This window comes from Rhamphochromis sp. 'chilingali' (assembly GCF_963969265.1).
Source record: "Rhamphochromis sp. 'chilingali' genome assembly, chromosome: 6".
Taxonomy (NCBI): domain Eukaryota; kingdom Metazoa; phylum Chordata; class Actinopteri; order Cichliformes; family Cichlidae; genus Rhamphochromis; species Rhamphochromis sp. 'chilingali'.
The window spans coordinates 23,456,178-23,478,414 of NC_137933.1; the positions used below are offsets into that span (position 1 = coordinate 23,456,178).

Sequence of the window (22,237 nt, forward strand, 5' to 3'; positions counted from 1 at the left end):
TTCTTAAACTGTGATAAAATGATACAGATACAAATTTAATATCCTTAGCTGCTATATAAAATGCACCTAAATCAACAAAAAGTTATCTACATACCTCACACCGGAAGGGCTTGTATCCACAGGTATAGCTTTCTCCACGAGCCAGACGAGGGTGGCTCTGACCACTGCTGCAGTATACGCAAGAGCCTCCAGAGTCTGGGTGCTTCTCTTTCATGTGGGCCTCCAGAGTCTGCTGGTACTTGTAATGCCAGTTGCATTTGGGACACTTGAGTGTCTTGCATGAATTGCGTGAATGCATCATGGTCATGTGACCACCCAAAGAACGTGAGGAACCCAGAACAGTGTCACATTTAGGGCATTCGACCCCACTAACTCCACTGCCACTGGGCCCATGGTTCTGTGAACACTCACCCATTCCTGTTATGTCACAGGAACCCCCTGGGAGGGGGTGCGAGTGGCCATGAGATGAAGGGTGGAGGTGATGATGATGGTGGTGCACGTGGTGATGATGCAGAAGGGCTCCATTTTCCTCCTCTCCCTCTGCAGGGCAATCATTTGGTTCTGGAGCTGTGGCACTATCTCGATTGGCACTTTCATCAGGAGCAGCATTGGTGGACAGAGGCGAGGAGGAAGTGCCAGAAGTTTCATCCTCGCTCCTTCTGACGGCAGCTGTCACCAGTGCCATGGGAACAGTAGGTCCCTGGCAGTTAAAGCTCAGAGGGAGCTCTGAGGTCCTCCCTCCACCATCTGCAGTTGAACCCTCTTCCTTGACAGAGGAGGAAATGGAAGCAAGGGCTTTGCTGTTAAGTGTGGAACTGACTGCAGAGGTGCAGGGAGAAGGCTGGAGAGTGCTACTAGGCATTAATAAAGGAGATTTGGAAATGCTTTGGTTTGAGACAGCTGGTTCCCCCGCTTCACCCCCACCGCTGCTACTGTTACCACCACAGGCCATTGCAGTGCTTTCTGCCTCATCTTCCTCTGCCCCTAATAACAGTTCCTCGTCCTCCTCAGAGCCCCCGGTCTGGCTGGATAAGTGTGCCTTGCTTTCATGTCCCTTAGTGTTCCCATCTTCTCCCTTGCAAGCCAACTCTTTCCCAGCAGGCTCCTCTGTTCTCCCTCCCTGTTTGGGCAGGGCACTGGAGTCTTTGGCAGAGCCTGGGGATGAGGTAAGAGTGGGCGCTTTGGGAATGCTCAGCCCTCCAAGAGAAAGCACTGAGCCTAATGGGGTTTGTTGCTGCTGCTGTTGCTGGAGGCCAGAGTCAGAGTCTTTGTTCAGGAGGGTCTCACTGCCCCCACTGCTGCTTCCAGGCTCTAGATGGACACCACTAAATGTGCCATAGAAGCTCTGTCCAGAGTTAAGAGGGAGCAGCGTAGATGGCAGAGGAGTGCTCTTATTTTTTGGTTCCAGGAAACTTATGAGGGGCTCTTTGTCCTTCCCAATGCCCTGGATAATGGCAGATGCATGCTTATCTCCTAACAGCCGCCGCTCATCTTCACACAGTGTCATGCGGTGATCGTGGACAGCATGAGTGGCAAAGGAACGGGCATAGCCGAAGGACAGCTTGCAGAGAAAACACATGAGAATGGGCTTACCCTTGCCATATAGGGCTAGCCCATCAAATTTGGAGAAATCCACATTGTTGGGAACATCTTTGGATACACAGGACTTCTTGGCAGACCCATCGCTGTTCAGGTAATCCTTGTTGCTTTTGTGCCGCACATCGAAGACACGGAAACTGTGCAGGACAGGGCTAAGGCCTGCCATTGTTGAGGTATTGGGGAAACCTTGGTCTGAATTACCAAACCACTTTCCAAAGGACGAGGCTATGTGGAACGTGTTGATGATCTGTGGGTAAACTGAGGACGAAGTCCCAGCAGGTTCCCCTGGTTTCCCCCCACTCGAGAGAGAGTTTGTAGGAAGCAGGCCGGGTACCATGCCTCCACTACTTTGGATCAACTGACTGAGGCTCTCCACAATGTAGGCTGAGCCATCTGGTTGGTAGACTATCTCTCCAGCCAGGTTCTCCACATCACTACTCTCCTCTTCCTCTTCCTCCTCCCCTTCCTCACTCCCACTCTCAGGTGGTCCCTGTTGTTGTGTGGGCTGATGTCGCAGAAGAGTGGGCATACCTCCTCCCCCTGAAGCTATTGGCATCCCAGGAAAAGGTTGAAGACTAGGGAAACAGTTGTCAATCTCCATTTCATCTAAGTCCTCAGATTCTTCCTCTTCTCCACAGCTCACTCCCTCTTGGTCTTCTTCGTCAAGACCCTCTCCTCTGGGATGCAGCTGGCCTGTGGCAGAGCTATCACGGTGGGTCCGGGGTGATGTCTGCTTTGGCTGCTGCTGCTGCTGAGACTGTAGTTCTCTTACCCTGTCATGAGGTGCAATAGAGTTTTGGGACTGAGAGGGGTAGGGACCAGAGAGAGACAGCGGGTCCAGGGAAGGTGCCTGGTTGGTGCAGGTGACCTGTGAGCTATTGTGATCGTTCCAGGGCTGAGGTGGTTGCTGCTGCTGGGAGGAGCCGAGCCCATCGTCTGTCCCAGAAACCACGGGAGACTCACAGCTGTCCATGCTGATGCCTACATGAGGCATTCATCGCATCCAGGCCTGCAGAGACACAAAATGATTACGATAAGAGGTTAAAGTTGTATTTGGGACAGTAAGCACACAAACAGCACATAATTTATTTGCTATGTAAATTAGGGAAAGATCAGACTTATAAATATGAAAGGAAGACAATGGGGAAAAAAAGGTTTGAAAGAAAAAAACAAGCGAATGTATGGCGATGTATCGTAAGAGACAAAAGTCTGAGATATAATTGGAAAAATGACACCATGCTCATTACGCTAGATTAGGCACTTAAACACAATACCTGAGACAAGCACTAATAAGACTTCCACGATTCATCTTCCTGCCATATCACAAAGGTACCATCTTTTATCTTCACCTTCCAAACAACACCCCTAATCTTATATTCTGCAAATCCTACATCCGTTTTTAATTAACTTGCAGTCAGAAAAAAGGCAGCAACAGTCTAACTTAATGGATCAAATAGATTCCTTGTGAGATAATTAGACATTGAGAAGCCACCCATCAGCATGTCGTACATTTACATAACTAGAAGAAAAAAAAAGGGAAAACTGTATCTAAAAAAAGAAAGAAATTCTTAACAGTAATACTGTTACCACTCCACCTCCAGTGGTGTACATAGAAGAAGAATGTAATTCATGTGCATTATTGAGATAGATTTGTCTGGACGCTAACATGAGCAATAAAAGTCAGTATTTTCTATGAACCCAAAACACATAAGCTGGTTTGGGACTTCACTGCAGCTGTGTTTAGATCTTGCATCCAATAACCTCCACGCTTAGCCTGGTTTCAAACACTCCAGCCATCCTCTGCCTCTGAAATAATAAATGGGAGCTGAGCTTTCGGGAGCTGGCCATGCCCCGAGCATCTGAGAGACTCAACGCAGGCTGCAATTTAGAGCGCAGAAGAGATAAAATGATAGCGCAAGATACTGCTGAGCTAATAATTTTATTAAAGGGATGCAGCCAACATTGATTAAAGGGGGCAATTGCGCTGAAACCAATAACTCTGGGCTGCCCTTTAACCCAACAGTACTGAATATTACATGAGCAAAGTTTCCCGGCACCGAGCTCACTGCCATGTCCTGGTTGATTAGCACATTCACCGCTTGCACTTGATTTATTTACTTATTTACTTAGGGATGCAAATTTCAGCTGCGATCAGAATGGAGTCTACCCCACACCCTAACATATAAAGCACTGAAGGAGAGGAAAGATTGATAATGTCTGTCTGCCTCTTCATGAATGTCTGATGAGGCTTGCTTCCCGTGCAACATACCTGAGACCTCCCCAGCCTATGTGCACTCAAACTGCAAAAAACAAAACAAAAAAGTCATGATAAAGGACCCTCATTTTGTATTTGGTCTGCTAAATGAAGAGTCAATCGTGAGCAGTAAGTAAAATTAAATAGAGAACCATAAATACACACAAATTTCTGCTAGCATGGTCTGTCTGATTATTTTGTTTACATTCAACAAAAGCTAACCTCAGTGACCCTTAAGTTACTTTGCATATAAAATGAAAGATATTAGACTGGCTGGCTTATTAACATGATTGCTTTATACAGCCAGACATGATTTAGCGATGGCTGCCATATTGAGTGAGGGGATACTAGCCTTACTGGTCTGTATTTATTATCTGCTCCATTAATAAGAGGCTATGAGCTCAACAGCCATTTCACACAAATGGACTGAGGGCAGTGAGAGTAATGCAAGAAAAAACGCGCCACATGTCAAACAGACAGTGATTCTTCAGACTAAAAGCAAGTGGATAAACTGTACGAAATGAAATGGGGGGTGGGGGAGAAAAAGTGACTCGTGTAAATGGACTGTCTCATAGGAAAACATCTCCATGTGTCCTGTCAGAACATGGAGTTTTTCACACTTTGTTCCTGTAATCTATTAGGCCCCTCCTTCAGATTCCACTGCCTGTCTCAACCAGGCCTGGGAACACTAGGACCACATGCACAACTAGTTTTTAAGAGCCCGGCTCAAATCCCCCCCACCTGGCTCTACCCTTCATGTGTTTCATGTTTTGTGGAGGTCCCTCTAAATGGTCTTCCATGCTTCATTTGGTAAACTAGATGATCAGTAAACCTCGATCCCCCAAAGAAGGGAGAAACCCTAGCCAAGCAACAGTGTGTAAAACAGAGGGTTAGACTTGAGGGAGAAGAGACTGGGATAAGGCCAACAATGACCTCTAAAGTTCTCTAGTCTCCTCTTTTCCTCGGGTTTAAAAAAGGTGAGTACAGTACCCATCAATTCACATTACCGCTCAAGATTCCTCAAGCAATTAGCAACAGACAGGATAAAACAATGACTCTTGATCAGTGCTGGAGCGCCGAGATAGTTTGGTGTGTCCAGTGCTTACAGAAAACAGAATTGCCCTTTAAAATCAAGATGGTGTAATTCAATAACCTGCAGTGGTTACTGATGAGCAATGGGATTGTCTGGAGTCGGAAAGTCGCAGATGGGCCAACTGATATAATGCTGTTTGTCTCTAGGAGGTCTGCTTGGCTCAGCGACACCTGTTTAAAGTAGGAAAAGCTTTAATCTCTAGGAGGCACTAAAGGAGTCCTGGAGACAAAGAGACGCGGTCAAAGTAGAGGGGAAGTGGAGGAGGCTGGTGTCTTTGTGTGCTGATTGTGTTAATAACCACAAATAAAAATGAGGGAGTAGACCACTAGAGATGACTAGTACTGTTATTATTTACAAGTTACCTTTATGTACTGTTATACATTGCAATATTTAGAAACAAAAAAAATTGCCTTTTGAATACTGGCATTACAAAAAGTGATTCTGTCATGGCGTCTGCCCCTGTTTTGCCTTTTAATTCTGAATATGGGTCCACTGAGTTGACAATAAGCAGGCTGTGCGCAGCCAAAACAAGCCTTAGTTGACAATAAGAGATAATCACAGGGAAGAAAAGGCTGGATTCCTGAGCTGATCTCAGGGAAAGCATGATGATGCACAGATCCTAACTGCAGCATTCACCCCCTACTGCCACCTTCCATCAAAGACTTTATGCCAGAGTCTCCTTGCTCTTCTATTTTCTCTGTGGCGAAAAAAAAAAAAAAAAAAGGTTATGCTCGACCCCCTCCCAACCACAAAGCAGATAAGACTGAACCTTGTGAAAAGGCCTTGGTTTTAATGAACAATGTCAGAGAGTGGGTCTGGATGTCATTTTGTAGGGATGCAAAATGAGAAGTTTTAAGATATGGGTCCTTTCATTAGGTGGGATTTACTGGCCAACTGAGGCAGGAATTAAAGGCTAAAGAAGCATCTGATTATAAGCATGCCTGATCACCTGCCCAAAGGCCTGGTCTTGCCTTTAGAAGACCCTGGTCTCTAGGGTTTCCTGGGGAATTAGCTCAGACTCTATCCAAACTGTAAATACTGCTACTTAGGGGTGCCCTTACTCTTACTGCACATACGCATACTCACGAGTTGTGAGGGCACACAAGTTTGTTAACCTGCCAAGAAAGACCCCACACAATACACCAGTTGTGATTTTCAAACATGCATCAGTGATGTTCCTTGTCTGTGTCTTGTCTCTGCGCCATCACAGAGCCTGGCTAGCCACCGCAGGGTAAGGGGCGGTTATTGGAAAATCAATGGCATGAACGCTAAGCAAGTTACAGGAAGATGTGGGAAGGAAAGGTTCTTATTGATAAAGCAAGGGAAGGCTTTTTATGTTGCACTAGGGACATGCTCATTGATGGGGAAACCATTGTAGTCCTCAGGCAGAGCGGCGCATGGGTTTATCTTGTAAGCTTGTTTCAATTAATCACCAATAAAGGCATGCATGCATTGCACTTTTTAACATATGTCTACTTTAATGCCTGGTATGGCTTTAAGTCTGGTTTTAAGGCCCTTATATTTTAGTGACTGAACTGATATTTTTAAAACTTCACAAGTGTTTTTTCTTTTTCCTCTTCCCCCTTTTTCCTATTTTGTTTTTTTAACTGCAGGTTTGCTTCCATATAAAGACCTTATACTCCACTAAGGCAAGATGTTGTTAGGTGTGGCTGTGTGCAGGCAGGAATAGGACCCAAGGTGCAGACTCCGGAGACAGACGTGAACTCAAAAAAGGCTTTAATTTAATACTCAAAATATAACAAAACTAAAAAAAAAACTCAACACAAACTTAAACTAGAGAAATGACAGAACACACAGCTAAGAAAACGGTAGATCGCGACACAGACACAGAGAAACACTGGGCTTAAATACACAGAGGGAGCAATCAGGGAATGGGTAACAGGAGGGAAACACAGCTGGGGCAAATCAGGCCTAACGAGACAAGAGGAAGCAAAACCAGACACATTAACATCAGACATGGACTTTCAAAGTAAAACAGGAAACACATAACACAGACTGAACAAAGACACAGACTCATATGCAGGCACTACAAAGGGAACAGAGACGTGTGAACAGGGCAGACACAAACACTGACTGAACAAGGGGATATAGGAACTTAAGATACACATAGACGCGAACTAGACAAGGGGATGCAGGTGATAGGGGAGACAGAGCAACTAAAGAAGACAGACATAAGCCATAAGACAGAACTCAAAGAAACCAAAAACTAGACAGTATAAATAATATCGTAAACTCAAAAACCCTGGGTCAACGACCCAGGCATCCTAACAGTACCCCCCCCCTCAAGGGCTGGCTTCCAGACAGCCCAAACCAAAACATCAAAATCAAAAAAAACAAAAACAACCCAACCAGGGTGGGCGGCGGGGGAAACAGGATGGAGGGCCCGAAACAAACCAAACAAGGAGCCAGAAACAACAAAACAAAACAAAAAAAAATGCAAACACTGGAGCCCGGAAAGCAACAGAACAAAAAAAACAGGAACAGAGTCCAAAACAACAGCACCAAGGCCCAGGCAAAGTCCAAAAGCAAACAAACAAAAGCGCTCACGAAAAGCGCAGAGGCCCAGGCAATAGTCTCAAAAAAGTTCAGGGGGCCGGCCCGGAGGCTGACGGCACAACAGTCCAAACCCGGGTAGGTCAGGGGGGCGGCCCGGAGGCTGATGGTCCAAGAGCCCAGAAAACAGTTCAGGAGGCCGGCCGGCCGGGAGGCACCGACGGCGGCGGAGCAGGTCAGGAGGCCGGCCGGGCGGGAGGCAGCGACGGCGGCGTAATTCAGGGGGCTGTCCATGACGGCAATGATGTCCAGTCATCGGCCGGACAGGACGTGCAGGACGAGCAGGCCGGACAGGACGTGCAGGACGGACAGGACGTGCAGGACGGACAGGACGGACAGGACGTGCAGGACGTGCAGGACGGACAGGACGTGCAGGACGGACAGGACGTGCAGGAACAGACAGCATGGAGACCTCAGGAGCAGACGAAGCTGAACACTCGGAGACTGGACCAGGCGGAGCTGCAGAGGCAGAAGCCGGACCAGGCGTAGCACAGGCTGAGGCAGAAGCCGGACCAGGCGTAGCACAGGCTGAGGCAGAAGCCGGACCAGGCGTAGCACAGGCTGAGGCAGAAGCCGGACCAGGCGTAGCACAGGCTGAGGCAGAAGCCGGACCAGGCGTAGCACAGGCTGAGGCTAATGGCAGCTGGACGGGCTCCTCAGGCCCTCCAGCAGGAAGAGACGGCTGAAGCGATTCCTCGGACCCTCCAGCGGAGACAGGTGGCTGAAGCGGTTCCTCGGACCCTCCAGCGGAGACAGGTGGCTGAAGCGGTTCCTCGGACCCTCCAGCGGAGACAGGTGGCTGAAGCGGTTCCTCGGGCCCCTCCAGCGGAGACAGGAGGCTGAACGGGCCCCTCCAGCGGAGACAGGAGGCTGAACGGGCCCCTCGGACCCTCCAGCGGAGACAGGAGGCTGAACGGGCCCCTCGGACCCTCCAGCGGAGACAGGAGGCTGAACGGGCCCCTCGGACCCTCCAGCGGAGACAGGAGGCTGAAGCGGTTCCTCGGACCCTCCAGCGGAGACAGGAGGCTGAACGGATGACCGAGGAGAGGAGCGACGGTGGCGTCGCTTCCTTTTAGACGAGGGAACAGGAACCAGTGGAGAAACGGAGACCTCCTCCTCATCCTCCGACCACACAGCCGCCAGGAAAAAGGCAGGCGAACGGACAGGCGAACAAGGTCCCAGCTGGCGTGAGGAAGGGGAGGAAGCCTGCAGTGGCGATGAAGCAGAGTGTGCGTTGTCCTGCGGCAGCGGTGGGGAAGATGTAGTGAGGGAGAGAGCAAGCTCACTAGCCCTGACTTGCTCTCTCCAGGCAGTAATGGTGTTCCCCAACTCAGTGTCTCTAGCAAACTGGCTAAGCCGGGGATTATGCCGAATGATGGCCTCCACCGCGCTCAGCCGCACTGCCATGGTCCTTAAATCCGGGGACTGGGCGATGCGGTCGAGCAGGCGCACCAGCCGCTCCATCTCGCCGTTGAACTCAAAGAAAAAGGAGTCTGCAGGGTCCATGTTCTGGTCGCGATCTTCTGTTAGGTGTGGCTGTGTGCAGGCAGGAATAGGACCCAAGGTGCAGACTCCGGAGACAGACGTGAACTCAAAAAAGGCTTTAATTTAATACTCAAAATATAACAAAACTAAAAAAAAAACTCAACACAAACTTAAACTAGAGAAATGACAGAACACACAGCTAAGAAAACGGTAGATCGCAACACAGACACAGAGAAACACTGGGCTTAAATACACAGAGGGAGCAATCAGGGAATGGGTAACAGGAGGGAAACACAGCTGGGGCAAATCAGGCCTAACGAGACAAGAGGAAGCAAAACCCGACACATTAACATCAGACATGGACTTTCAAAGTAAAACAGGAAACACATAACACAGACTGAACAAAGACAGACTCATATGCAGGCACTACAAAGGGAACAGAGACGTGTGAACAGGGCAGACACAAACACTGACTGAACAAGGGGATATAGGAACTTAAGATACACATAGACGCGAACTAGACAAGGGGATGCAGGTGATAGGGGAGACAGAGCAACTAAAGAAGACAGAGACATAAGCCATAAGACAGAACTCAAAAAAACCAAAAACTAGACAGTATAAATAATATCGTAAACTCAAAAACCCTGGGTCAACGACCCAGGCATCCTAACAGATGTGAGTTTATGACTGATATGGTGTCACAGGAAGCTTAACTGCATGGTACCAAGAAGAAATAAATACATGGCATTATCAGTAGAGCAGCATTGTGGTGCAGTGGTTAACACTGTCATAGCAAGAAGATCCAATCATCATTAAATATAAACAAATACATAAATATACCTCTTATACTTTAGTCATTCTTTATTAAAAAAAAAAATCCAAGATTACTTTCTGTCACTGTGAACATCAACAGTCAATACTTGTTGTTAACTCTGTGGAGGTGAAGTCTTGGTTTCCTTGATCCCCATCACTTTAACTCAATTAGCAACAATTAACAATGAAACACAGTAATTTATTATGTGCTGTAAATATTCAGTCTACTCCTGTGCTAATGCAGACATAAAGGTGCTCCAGTACTGCTCCAACTGCAGGAGGCAAAAAGTCACCTCAGGTCGATGGCACTCGGCCTGTAAACAGGGCTTCCCGTAAAATCAATGATCTTCAGTAGGAGCTATCAGTCTGTCTAACAGAAATAGCCATGGCTGTGCTGAGTCTAAGGCAGGGAAGAACAGTGCTGTGTGTTTACATCAGTGTGTGAGAGTAAGGGAGGCTGATCACTGGCCTGTCTGGGAGGTATTTCTCAAAGGCAGCAGAACTGAGGCATGTAGATCTGTCACGCATGCAGCTAGACAAGGCTTACAACTCACAGATTTTATTACTGTGGTTCTTTTTGTGTACTTTATGCGTTAATCTAATGCTGGAACAAATGTATAAGTTACAGCCAAAATAATCCTTGCTGATTACAATATGAGCAAACTCAAATACCCAGGAGGTGATGTGCTGATTGTTTTAGTTTCACAGTACTCAATTTTAGTAATCATTTTGCACTAGCAAAACTGGCCAGTGAAGGCAAAATTGATTTGTTTGTAGTATCAATTGCCTCCTTTGTTAATAGACCTGAAATAGAACCTTGAAAATGATTTTACCCTTTATGCAACACCATCAAATCGTGCTAATCCATTCCATGTTGCAGAGCGGAAGAAAAGTTATTTAAGACAAATCACAGGACAGAACGGTATGTTGATCATACACAGGGCAGTCTGATTAAATGATCAGACTTGAGCTCAGCTAAATTCCAAAACCCCTCAGTGGGGATTTACACATGGCACTAGAGTGTTTCCTCAGTTTTGGAGGGTGTGATAGAAACAGCATGCTGGTGTAATTAGAAGTAGTTAATTAGCTGTGGGTTAATTACTGGGTTCTGCAGAGCGATAGTGAAAGACCTGGTGGGGTGGCAAAGCAAAGAAGCAGCGAACACACAGCAGGAAGCTCCCAGTCTCCCACCAATTAGCAACCAGCATGGGGAGGGGAGCTTCTCTGGTGCACTCGGAGTACAAATGTATAAGAATCATTTCATTCAAACCTCTGTGCAAGGGAAGAGAAAGCAACGGTAGATAAAATTTTCATGGCGTTAGAAACATTTTAGTATTTTTCTTTTTTGGGGGGGATAGAAAAAGTGGCAAGGTACATTGGAATTTTAGACGACAAGGTGATGCAAATAATACAACAGCCATTAAGTCCACAGAGTGAACGGGAAATATTATAATTACTGCAAAAGCAACTACTTCCTACGGCAACAAAATCATTCTTCATTTTGAAAGGCTGCACTGCATTATTTTCCTGTTATGTCCCACGTGGTTTGTTAAGAAAGCTTTGTAATTTATAAGCGCATAAATTATCCTTGGAATTAAGATATTGATGTATAATAAGAGAAGGGCTATTGGGCACAAACTAATGTTCACCCCCAGGCAACCCAGTGCGCAGAGCAATAGGGTGTCTTTAAAATCGCAAGACTGTGAGAATGAGACAGAGTGAAACTCTGCAGCTGTATCTTCCAAACAGTTATCTGATAAGTTTGATATACATTATCCATTTCTGCTCAATTTTAGACTAACAGACATGGATATTGAATGATTTGTAACAGTCTGAAATGCAACCTCACATACTTTGGCACGCCGATCTGACTTTCCCATAGTGTGGAATGCAGAAAAGCTGAAAGGACAGATAACACTTTGTGCAGTGGTCTTTCAGGGTTTAATCAATCAGAGAAGTACACGCTGATCAGATTGGGGACGATGCAAGTTAAAAAAAAAAAAGGAATGCCCCAGATAGATATTTGCAGATGTACAACTGCGTTTCCTGCAGTTTAGCACAACAGAGAGAAAGAGAGAGGGAGAAAGCGAGAGAGCTAAAGACACGTGTCCACTGAAAGGTCAGGGACAAGGGGGAAATGTGCTGATCAAAGTCTTTGAGCCCCCGGACCTTCATTTCTACTAATTATCAAATCTTCCCCTATTTATATCTGCGGGAAGCAGACGGTCTCTAAAGAGAGGATGGAAGTGAAATCTGCAAACTACAGTGCTTTCAAAGCTTCTGTGTGCACTCACTCCATTTCATTTGTTCTACGGTACCAGGATTAGGGTAGTAGAAGCTAAGAGAACCAGTGAGCACAACTAAATGTTGTGAATAGACTGCAAGGCTGAGCAAACTGTAAAATACTTTATCAGTGCCATTCTTCAGCGGTGGAAATGTTATCTGTCATTGCATGGTGCTATACAGAGATGTGGTCCACATACAGTATGCACAAATGTGTGAAGACACACCTTCTTGCAGCTTTCAACTAAGGAAACCACAAACAGACTTGTTAAAGTGATCAATACCATTGAAATATTAAACCTTAAGAAGCCACATTATTGATTGGGACCCAATGATAAAATGGTTTATTATCACAATTGTGGGGCTTTATGTAAATGTTCATCCACCATGTGCTGTGGCTTAATATGAACCTTCCCACACACACAGACGCACACATAAACGTATACATAGGCACATGTGCACGCATACACACACCTTCCAACCCACTCAGCTCTGCTCTTTTACCCTGCCATCTAAAACCTGAGGGATTGGAGGGATTGGGGCGGACAGGGAGTTGTCATTACCACTACTTCTGCATCCATTAAGGAGAGCTGACACTGATCAGCATACTGAGCCTCTGTTGACTGAGAGAGGAGAAAAGGGATCTAGCCCCCTAGAACAACCTGGCAGCTCTGGGATCTAGTCTAAGGGACATCAGGCTGGTGTTACTTTGAAGGCAAAGCATGCAGGTGAGCACAGGACTCAGACTCTATGCGAGGATCACGCCCTGACAGACAGGTCGGGGACAGGTATGACATGTCTATAATGCTGGGTCTTTCTGTCTAATCTGGAAAACAAATACCTTAGTAATGACCCAGTCCTGCACCTGGTAAAACACAGGCTTCACCAGCACCTGGAATTAGACAAATATCTGTTCGCTAAGCATTCTTAAAGCAACACGCTCAAAAATACTTAAGGTAATTTAGAAGGTATGAATATATGATGTAAAGATGCTTTTTTTAAAGAAATAAAATGTAGAGGAGAAACAGCAAATGTGTAATATTCCGCTAAAATATTGGTAAGTATTAAGGCTAAGGTAGGACATTAAACAGTGAGCAAGACTATGAGCAGTTGAGTTAAATGACACAAAGGCCCAGAAGTAAAACACAGAGCCAGTGCCACAAGCCTGCGAGTTAGAGGCCAGTGTTCGGTTAAGTATCTAAACCTGAGCAGGGTGATAAGATCCCTTTTAGAAGGCATGTGAAGGCCAAATGACCAGGAAACCCGAGTAATGTGGGTGAAAGCTGTCTGGGGTGAGAGCAGAGACGTGGAAAGTCATGCAGCGTTATGTGTGGAAAATGGAAACTTACTATCTCTTTTACACACCTCATACTGAGAAGAACTGCAGTCCCATTCGCATAAGCTTGTATGTGCATATACCATATCATGTGTAAGCACACACGCGCACGCGCACGCACGCACGCACGCACGCACGCACGCACACACACACACACACACACACACACACACACACACACACACACACACACACACACACACACACAAAGCAGGGATTAAAGAGTGTCCCAGTGAAACCATTCTGTGGAAATTATTTCTTTGCAGAAAAAAAGGCATGAAAGCCAATGGCGACCTGGCCTCTAATTCTAGAGTAGGATATCCTGGATAAATAATTAGAGGGTTGCTTTGAAGACCTTGCACAGCTGAACCATTCACTCCCCACTTCACATTTGCTAAAGTCATTAATGACAAAGATTTAGAAAGGAAAAGCGAAAATCTTTCTGGTACACAAATACTTTTTTTTCTCTTTTTTTTTTTTTATGAGGCCTGGCCCAAATTCCTCTCCGCTTAGCTGAAGCCCTTATCCTGGGAAAGAACTGCACGCGTTTTAAACAATAAACCTCAAGGGAAAACTGAATTCTATTGCCCCATTCCCTACTGAATTATGAGGGTTGATTAAGTTAAAAGAATAATGCGCCCTGTGTTTTAAAAGGGGAAGTGGACAAGAAATGTTTCAATGCAGCAGACAATATTATCAAAGCAACAAAGACTTTTATATTTCAGAGCGTAATAAAAGAGCGTAATAACAAGCCCGCTATGAATGCAAGATTAGAACGTACCATGCTCTAATGAACAAACTGACTGATCCACCGTTAGTCCTCATGCTTAGTCACCGCATGTGTCACGTCTTCAGTGGGCTGTGTGGCTAACCTGGATCAATCAAAGCGGGGGAGAATCTGACAAGTAGAATTCCCAACAAAAGAAAATCCACTCACCAGTGTGCATTTTAAATTCCACTGCATACAGCAGCAAAATCTTTCAGCATTTCAAACCCCCCCAAAAAAACAAATAAAAGGAAGATGAACCCACTGAGCAGGGTTTCCATGCTGATGAGATGTCTAATCTTTACACTGCCAGTTTACAAACAAAACACTCATTAATCAGATCTAGATGTAATCATAATGTTAAAAGAAGAGCAGAGCTTGCCCTACAGTTTACAAGGACAACTTCCAAGGTAAACCTTGCATGGTGATGTGCATTTCTTCTGAGTAAAGCTGTGATGAGGAACTGTCAACAGAGGAAAAGGGAAGGGAAAAAAACAAAAGAAAAACAACTTGTTAAGTGTATAACAAGGTGGCCTGGAGGGCAATGCCGAAAGACACCTCAGCACTTGACTCTGTAGTGTGCAGGGAACATCAAACAGCATTTCTGTAGCAACGCTGAGCACTGACGGAGCCGACCACAGTGTTCAGAGGGCCCTTGTGTGAAGAGAAACACTTCAGTTTGTCAGGAAATAAACAGGCAAAATGTGACTAAAAGACAACAATTCCTTCTGCAATAGTAATAAGTGCTCATATGCACTAAATCTGAACCCAGTGTATGTTGGGAGACTTATCTGACATGAGGGAAAGCTACTGCCATTGGAATAGCAAGAAGCTGTATGTGTGTGTCACCCAAAGACGCAAGGATTGGGTGGTAAAATTAACCCTCTGTTTGAAGCTACGAAGATGAAGAAGGAGTAAAGACAAAGCTTACTGAAATAAAATTAACAAATGATCTGAACTGTGATAGAACAGTGCTTGAACCAAAACCTGGCATGCTGCTATCTACTGCACAAGTGTCCATTCACTTGGTGCTGAGGTTGCAGATGCTCAGTGGTAACAGGACATTAAAATATCCTACCCCCGTGGGGACAGGGAAGAGACAGAGGAAACAGACAAATGAGAGGGAGAGGGAGAAGCAAAAACTGGAGTGATATTTTAAGAAATGTGGAGTGTGTTAATAAGTTCCTCTTCTTCCTGTCCTCGCCTGGCCTGGTCTGAGTGTTGTGACAGCTACAGTGCCGTGGAGCTATATTTGAGAAAGACCAGCCCCTTGCCCCTCATCCCCGCATATACACTGCAGCCCTTGTTCATCTTTCCTAATGAAATGGCCACATGCCTCCTCTCATCTCAGAGTTGCTTGCACACTGTAGCACCTGGTAGATATAAATCAGGCTCACTGAGCTGTATTTGGGAAGTGAGGCATTAAGCATGACATGGGCTGTCAAAGTTCAGATCGCACCGACCGCAACATCTAGTTGAACTGCTGTAGAACAGACCAGAGACCAAGAAGCAGGCCTACCATCGGCCTCTTATCTTCTGCCTCACAGCTCTGCATGACATGGCTGCCACATCTGGGCCCCAGCTGGGCAGCTTGCTGAGCACAGTGTAGCCCAACTAAGTAATGCTAATGTCAAGAAACCCTGTAGCACCCATATTACATATATTCATGTATTCATGGTTAAGAATCCTTTTTTTTCTTTTTTAAAGGCATCAATAGTTTTTTAAAAAAGTGACAATTTAAATGGACATTGATTGCTGTCATTTATCTTTTGGCTTTCTTATCTGTGGGCTTGTGGGTATTATTACAGGTTTTAAGTGGTTAGGATCTATTTCTGAGCAAGGAGATAAAAAAGTAGCTGAGCGCCAGCAAGCATACTGTATGTACCCTTATGTGTGCGTGTGTGTGTTTGAGTGGAATTTTTGTCACGTGATCGCAGAGGCTGAAGGTCAAAGACTGTAAGAGAACCCACACATTCCTCAGAGGACAGGCACACATCTTCAGTGCATGAAGATTTGTAGGTCTGCATCAACTGCGATGCATGCATGCATAAGCATATTGAAGAAGCCAAAGCTCCAGTTTTCCGCCACTCCACCCGTGTACCCTAGAGATTTATACTTGAATATTAAATATTCTCCACCAAGCTTTAGATGTATGGGATAACTCCAAACACACACACACACCACATGGAGGCAGGGCGCTTAAAAAGAAATGAAAATGGTGTGCAAAGTGACAAAAGGGGCTAATGAGTGTGGGGGGGGGAAAAATCTGTTAGAGATTTTGTTGTGGGCTTTTATAGATGATACATCCTGCTCTTATTTTCCATAAGTCACAATGAAGTGTTGAGGTGGTGCAAAAAGATGACTACAAAAAAAAAGGAAAAACAAATGGACAGAGCAAAGAATGAGGGGACTACATAACTACCCAGTTTAACAAGTATTTCCATTAACAATTAATTATCTTCAAAATCGAGGGGCTCAAGCTAAAGAAAGATGCCTGACGAAGAAAAAAAAAGAGGTATGTGAACAGCAGCAATAACACTGGTTTATGACACATAACATTTATTAATTCAGCATGTTGGAGGGAGTGCATGCAAAGGGGACAAAGACTGTTGAGTATATATGGGGTAGGAAAAAATGGGTCTTACAAGTGGCTTCTGATTGGTGTTGCTATTTGAAGTGAAATTTTAAGTGAAAACTTCATTTGGTTACATTGTTTACTTTGCCCTGGTGCACCCATGCACCCATGCGAACATGCATACAAATACAAATAAGAGGTACATTACATCAAAGTTTACATCAAGAGTTTGGGGAACGAGTGAAAAAGGACCAGAGTTGTCTCCCACATAAGGCTAATAAGGCTAAACATATATGTAGGAAGGAATAAAGGAATAAAAACCCCTAAGATTATTTGTTTTTTCATAGGAAAGTAAACCTCAGTCAGTGGCGGCAGATTCCACACTGCCTTGAGAATGGGACATTTAATACACATTTAATTAATGATGTCATTGTTTTGACATTGAAAGTGCATGCCAGCAAACAAGATAAACAAGGTCTAGCGTTAGGAAGAGTGCTATCAGAATACTAAGGGAAACAGAAAGCTGAGCGATCACATTCAAAGCACTTTGAATCTTAACGCTGGGTGCTTAGCTGACTCCATTCAATCCTCCATGTGATGAGAGAATATTTTACTCACAAGCACTCATGTGTAAAGGTCAAATGCATGTATGTTAGACTAAATAGCAGACAGATACGCTGCAATGTTGTGAATGGATTCTCTCAGTAGCGAAGCGAGTTTCACCACAGCGTTACACCAGCGTGGTGGACATAGCTGAGTGTGCTTACACATGCCAGTGACAATTAGAACAACACAAACAGACAGTTATACACAATACACATATACAAGCATATATTTGACACATACACACTATTAATATATGCAGGGAGAGAAAGAGAAAGAAGCCATAAAAGTATAAGACAAAAAGACAACAACATTACACCTAAGACATAAGGCGACAACAAAAGATCAACTCATTCATGGGTGCATGAGCCAACTTGCTTACCCACATTTGTGCTTCCCTCCTTTCACACAGACACAGAAAGAAAAACACGTTCGCATGGAGGCAAGAATTAGAGCAGGGCCAACTGGCTCACCCTGAAAGTTCAAGTTGAGTGCCACTACAAATTACAAGTTGACAGCTTTAACTGTCCCTGGTATGTGTTTCTTACAACATACATGCATGTTGGAGTTTGCTGTTGAAAGTGCCTCTAGACATCTGCTCTGGATAAGATATTTACATGACTCCGTTATCTCTTCATTAAAAAAAAAAGGAACACAAAAAAGTATGTAAACAAGCTATGTTCAGATTGGTTTAGTGTAATGATGGCGAGCACCTTTGTCTCTAAAGCTTGGACGAAAAAAAACCCTATAAATTTGTTTTCTACTATTTGTAGTTTATGTTACTACTCTCATTCTGTGTGTTCTTTTCCTTTTCCAAATCGGCATAGAATATCCCTTCAAACCTACTAAAAAACAAATGTCCCAACAATGTTCCTTATGGTAGGATCATCTGCCCCATGTCTAGCAGATGCCCCCATATTTGGGGAAGGAGAGTGATAGAGGCTGTGTAAAACGAGAGGGCACCTAATTGGTTCATAACCTGTAATTGTGGAGAAGTAATTGGAGTGGACTCACAGATGCCAGGTGCACACTATGGAGGTGGGGCAGTGGTTTGCCCTTTGACTGTGAGTGTGTGTTTGCGTGTGTGTGTTTGTGTACGTGTTCATGCATGTCACGGGGTTAGCAAAGATCGGAGTTAGGAGATGGGGGATGGGGGGGTTGCGACACTTCTGCAGCATAGGTCCCCAAAGAATATGCGTTAGGTGTGGCGTGTGCCTAGTAGGTCCTTAACACCACATGAAAGTCCATGAGCTGAAACTTGAAACAACACAACCACACCCATGGCAAACAGGCACACATATAAAAGTACACACAGCCAAACAATGTATACATGCATACTATATCACAGCTTCATGTCCACCGGCAATGTTTTTTAGCCCGCTGTTGACTGTAAGAAATCTGCAGCTCAACATTTTCTCATGGCTTGCATGGTGGGTCAATGGGATCAATGCGCTCATGGTCCACCTAGCCAATAATACACCTCTAGCAATCAATGTAATGGGGGCTGAGTGTTAATTGGGACAAAGTAAGAGGAGGGTGGGTGATGGAGCACATGGTCCTTTTTGCAGAAGCATCAAAAACGCTGAACAGGGTCATGCAGAAAGCTGCTTAATGTTGTCAGCATGCTTGTTTAATTGATTGCTTAAGAAGTATTTTTGTATAACAAATAGAAACGGTTAGCGTGTGTTCAAGTGCTGCGCAGTAAAGAAAAGGAAGTAGTTCAGGGAACATCTGTTTGTCTTGCCTATCACCTTGTGATTATCAGTAATTAGCCAACCCCTGTAGTTGTGTAGGTGAGGTCATACATTCCCGTTATTGGGTAGAAACAGCTCCCATTCAACTTGCCACCTTGTTTCTACACTTTGCTGTTTATAGTCTCTTCTTTAACATTTACATTCTCGAAGAGCACCTCGCCAAAGAATCACTTTCTCTACTTCAAGGTTGCATTTTAAACTGCAGTTACTTTGAATAGATAAAACGGAGGCAAACCCAAAACAGGCCTAAACTTGGTATGGGAATAAAATTAGTAAAAGTTGAGTATAGTTTGCATTATCCACTTTCGTGAATGTTCAGATAAAAACAGCAAATAATCCAACATATGGATTTGAGCTCAGTTGCGAGATGACACTTGCTTCAAAGAAAAGTGCCCTTCACATCCTGCTCTAAAAAAGAACTACAGTATCCTGTTCAAGCAGAAAGCAGATCATCTTCTCTTCACTCAACAGCCGTGCTGCAAACTTACTGAAAACCGAGAGGGTGAAGATGACAATGAAAACAAATCTGCATCGTAAAGTGGGAAGCTGTTTTTGCTGTTCATAGGTAGAGCAGCTTAGAAGTGGTACATCATACACTGTTAAAAATAAGACTGGCATATTCAAACATTTAAGCATGCTTTTGGCAGCAGGTGTCTTTTGATGGAAATCATGAGAAACTTTCAATTAAACAAAAGCAGCGAGACGGGGGGGGGGGGGGGGGGCATAACAGAGTCAAATGTTTACCCAGCTTGTTTAGTGTACGGTTGTTTATTTCTGATGAGAAGCTCACAACTAAAAAAAAAGTATATGTAGAGCACAGGAAAAACCTGCCCGACAGATATTCTGTCTGTCAGCTAAATGGAAGTGGGAAGTGATGGTAAGGGAAACATCCTCCACCAGTACAAACGGTTTCCCCTGTGTTGCCTGTTGTCTCGAGGTTAGTCAATGTAGCATCCCAGAAAAGGGCTGCGCCACACAAACAGCTCAGAAGTTTCACTCACTACAGGAAAGTGTCTCATGCCTACAATCAAAAATGCATTGCTTTCTTTTTACCTTCGTTGACATCAGTAAGAAACTGCTACCACTTGCACTGTAACGGTATAACTTCATGTATCAGTCGATCTTCTTCACCATGAACAACATGGTTGCCACTTATCTGAGCTATTTGCTAGAAGTGAGGACAACCAATAGAGATATATTGATTTTCCACCATTTTGGTGTAATTTGGTGAAGATTAATTAACATCTCGCCTTGCTCTGCTCAGCTTGCTGACACAATGAACAGGGACGGGTCACAGGAAGGTCTAAAGTCAGAACCCAATTGGTCCAAAAACAAGGTGGCCTCCACAAGACTCTTGCCCACCCCCAGCCTCTAAATTACCTAGGCTGACACTGGTGGGGAGGAGTCAGGAGCCCACTTTAGGTCTGTACTCAGGCCAGTGGTTGAACGGGTCAAGACCTCCCCATTAGGGAGCAGGTCAAAGCCACATAACTCTTTAGCTAAGGTGAGGGTCACTGCGATGGTCTGTCCGAGTCGGGGTCAACCAGAGGTCTCTGGCCACTGAGGTTCATGGCAATACAATAAAAGTAATCAATCTGGCCGCTAGACCCTGGTCAATAATATACTCCCAGGCTGTGGAGGGTCACCACCTGTTCCCTGGCCTCTCCTTGGACTGTCCTGGACCTCCTGAAGTGCCTAGATCTTGGATTTCACTGTCCTGAAGGAGAAGTGGAAGTCTGGTGCAGAGAATAATGAAAGTCCACATATATAGTTAAGCACTCTGGTATAAAACCATGACAAATGTATAAGCTCTCAATAGACAGCAACTGCAATCGTTCGGTTGTAATTATTTTACTGCGTGCTCATGCAGTTAAGTCAGCTGTCAGTTAATATCCATTTGGTAACAAATCTGGATCTTCTTTGTCTATAGGTGGCACTTCACGTCACACCAACAAATACCTGGTCATTTCAGGATGCCTCTAGTAGAGAATAAAATGTGCTTTACCAGAGTCCAGCCTAAACAGAGACAGAGCTAGGCTATGAAATTGACACGGCTCACCGACATGAGCTGTATCCTTTTTTAAAAAATGCAGACATGCCTTTTTATATCGTACTCCTATTGCACTGACAAAAAAACCTCCTCATACACTGTATGGTGACTAGTCAGAATGCATTTTCCTTAATACTGCTAATCTTACTTTCTTTCAGTGTCTTGTGACAAACATTGCCAGCACTGCTCTCTCTCTGTTCTTCCCTCTTTGGCCTCTCACGCTTGCCATGAATGGAGACAGACAGCATCCTTGGCTCCTGCCAGGATGAGGCAGCAGTTAATTCTTGGCTGCCCTCCCTCTTTGCTTAAAGGCAGGTATAGAGTTTCCAACAGCTCCAGCTGGCTTGATACAATGGAGATCTCAGTGCAAAGGCAAAGTTCCAAGCAGGTGAACTAACCTCTCCTCCTTTGCCTTATAGGCCTTATCAGCCATATCAACAGTGGTGCCACTAACATCCCTACACCTCCACCAGAGCTGACTGGAACTTTCTCAAGTTCCAGTCACCCTAACCCTTAAGTCTCACACCATTGCCAGGCTGTGTGCCATTTCTCATAAAGAAATATAAAACTACAGTCACATTTGAAACACAGCTTAACAAGAAGCTGGTTCACGGTCAAACACCACTATTCATCAAATGCGCTAGAATAAAAATGTAATAAAAGAATGTAAAAAGTTTGTGTCTAAACACATACATGTTTTTAACATGAGACGGGTATTTGGACTCATTTCTTATCTCCATCTCATTCCTTCTTTCCTTTCCCCCCTCTGCTCTTTCCTGCCAACAACATGACATCTCATTAGGCAGTATAATCAGCATCCTATTTGCATACATCTGTTTTATTTTATTGATTGCCTCTCATTCGTTAAGATTCAGGGCATATAATTAATGACCAACCCCCTGGTGCCACACCCTGGGGACAGCTAATTCCACTGCATACCAAGGGGATTTCAGCAGAGGGCACAAGTGGGCTTGTCACAACGGGCACCGGGCCAGTCCTGGTCCCCTCCCTGCCTCCGGCTGTCCTTGGTCCCAGCCAGCTCCTCTAACAAG

General features: G+C 44.9%; 1 protein-coding gene across 4 annotated transcripts in view; it reads right to left on the reverse strand.

Moving 5' to 3' along the window:
• The window catches only part of zfhx3b (zinc finger homeobox 3b), a 135,701-nt gene that overhangs the window by 84,654 nt on the left and 28,810 nt on the right, over positions 1-22,237 (reverse strand). For all 4 annotated transcript variants that reach the window (XM_080884385.1, XM_080884382.1, XM_080884383.1 and 1 more), the window contains exon 2: positions 95-2,608. In XM_080884385.1, the coding sequence (XP_080740511.1) occupies positions 95-2,593 (2,499 nt within the window). In that variant the 5' untranslated portion in view covers positions 2,594-2,608. The remainder of the gene's footprint in view (positions 1-94; positions 2,609-22,237) is intronic.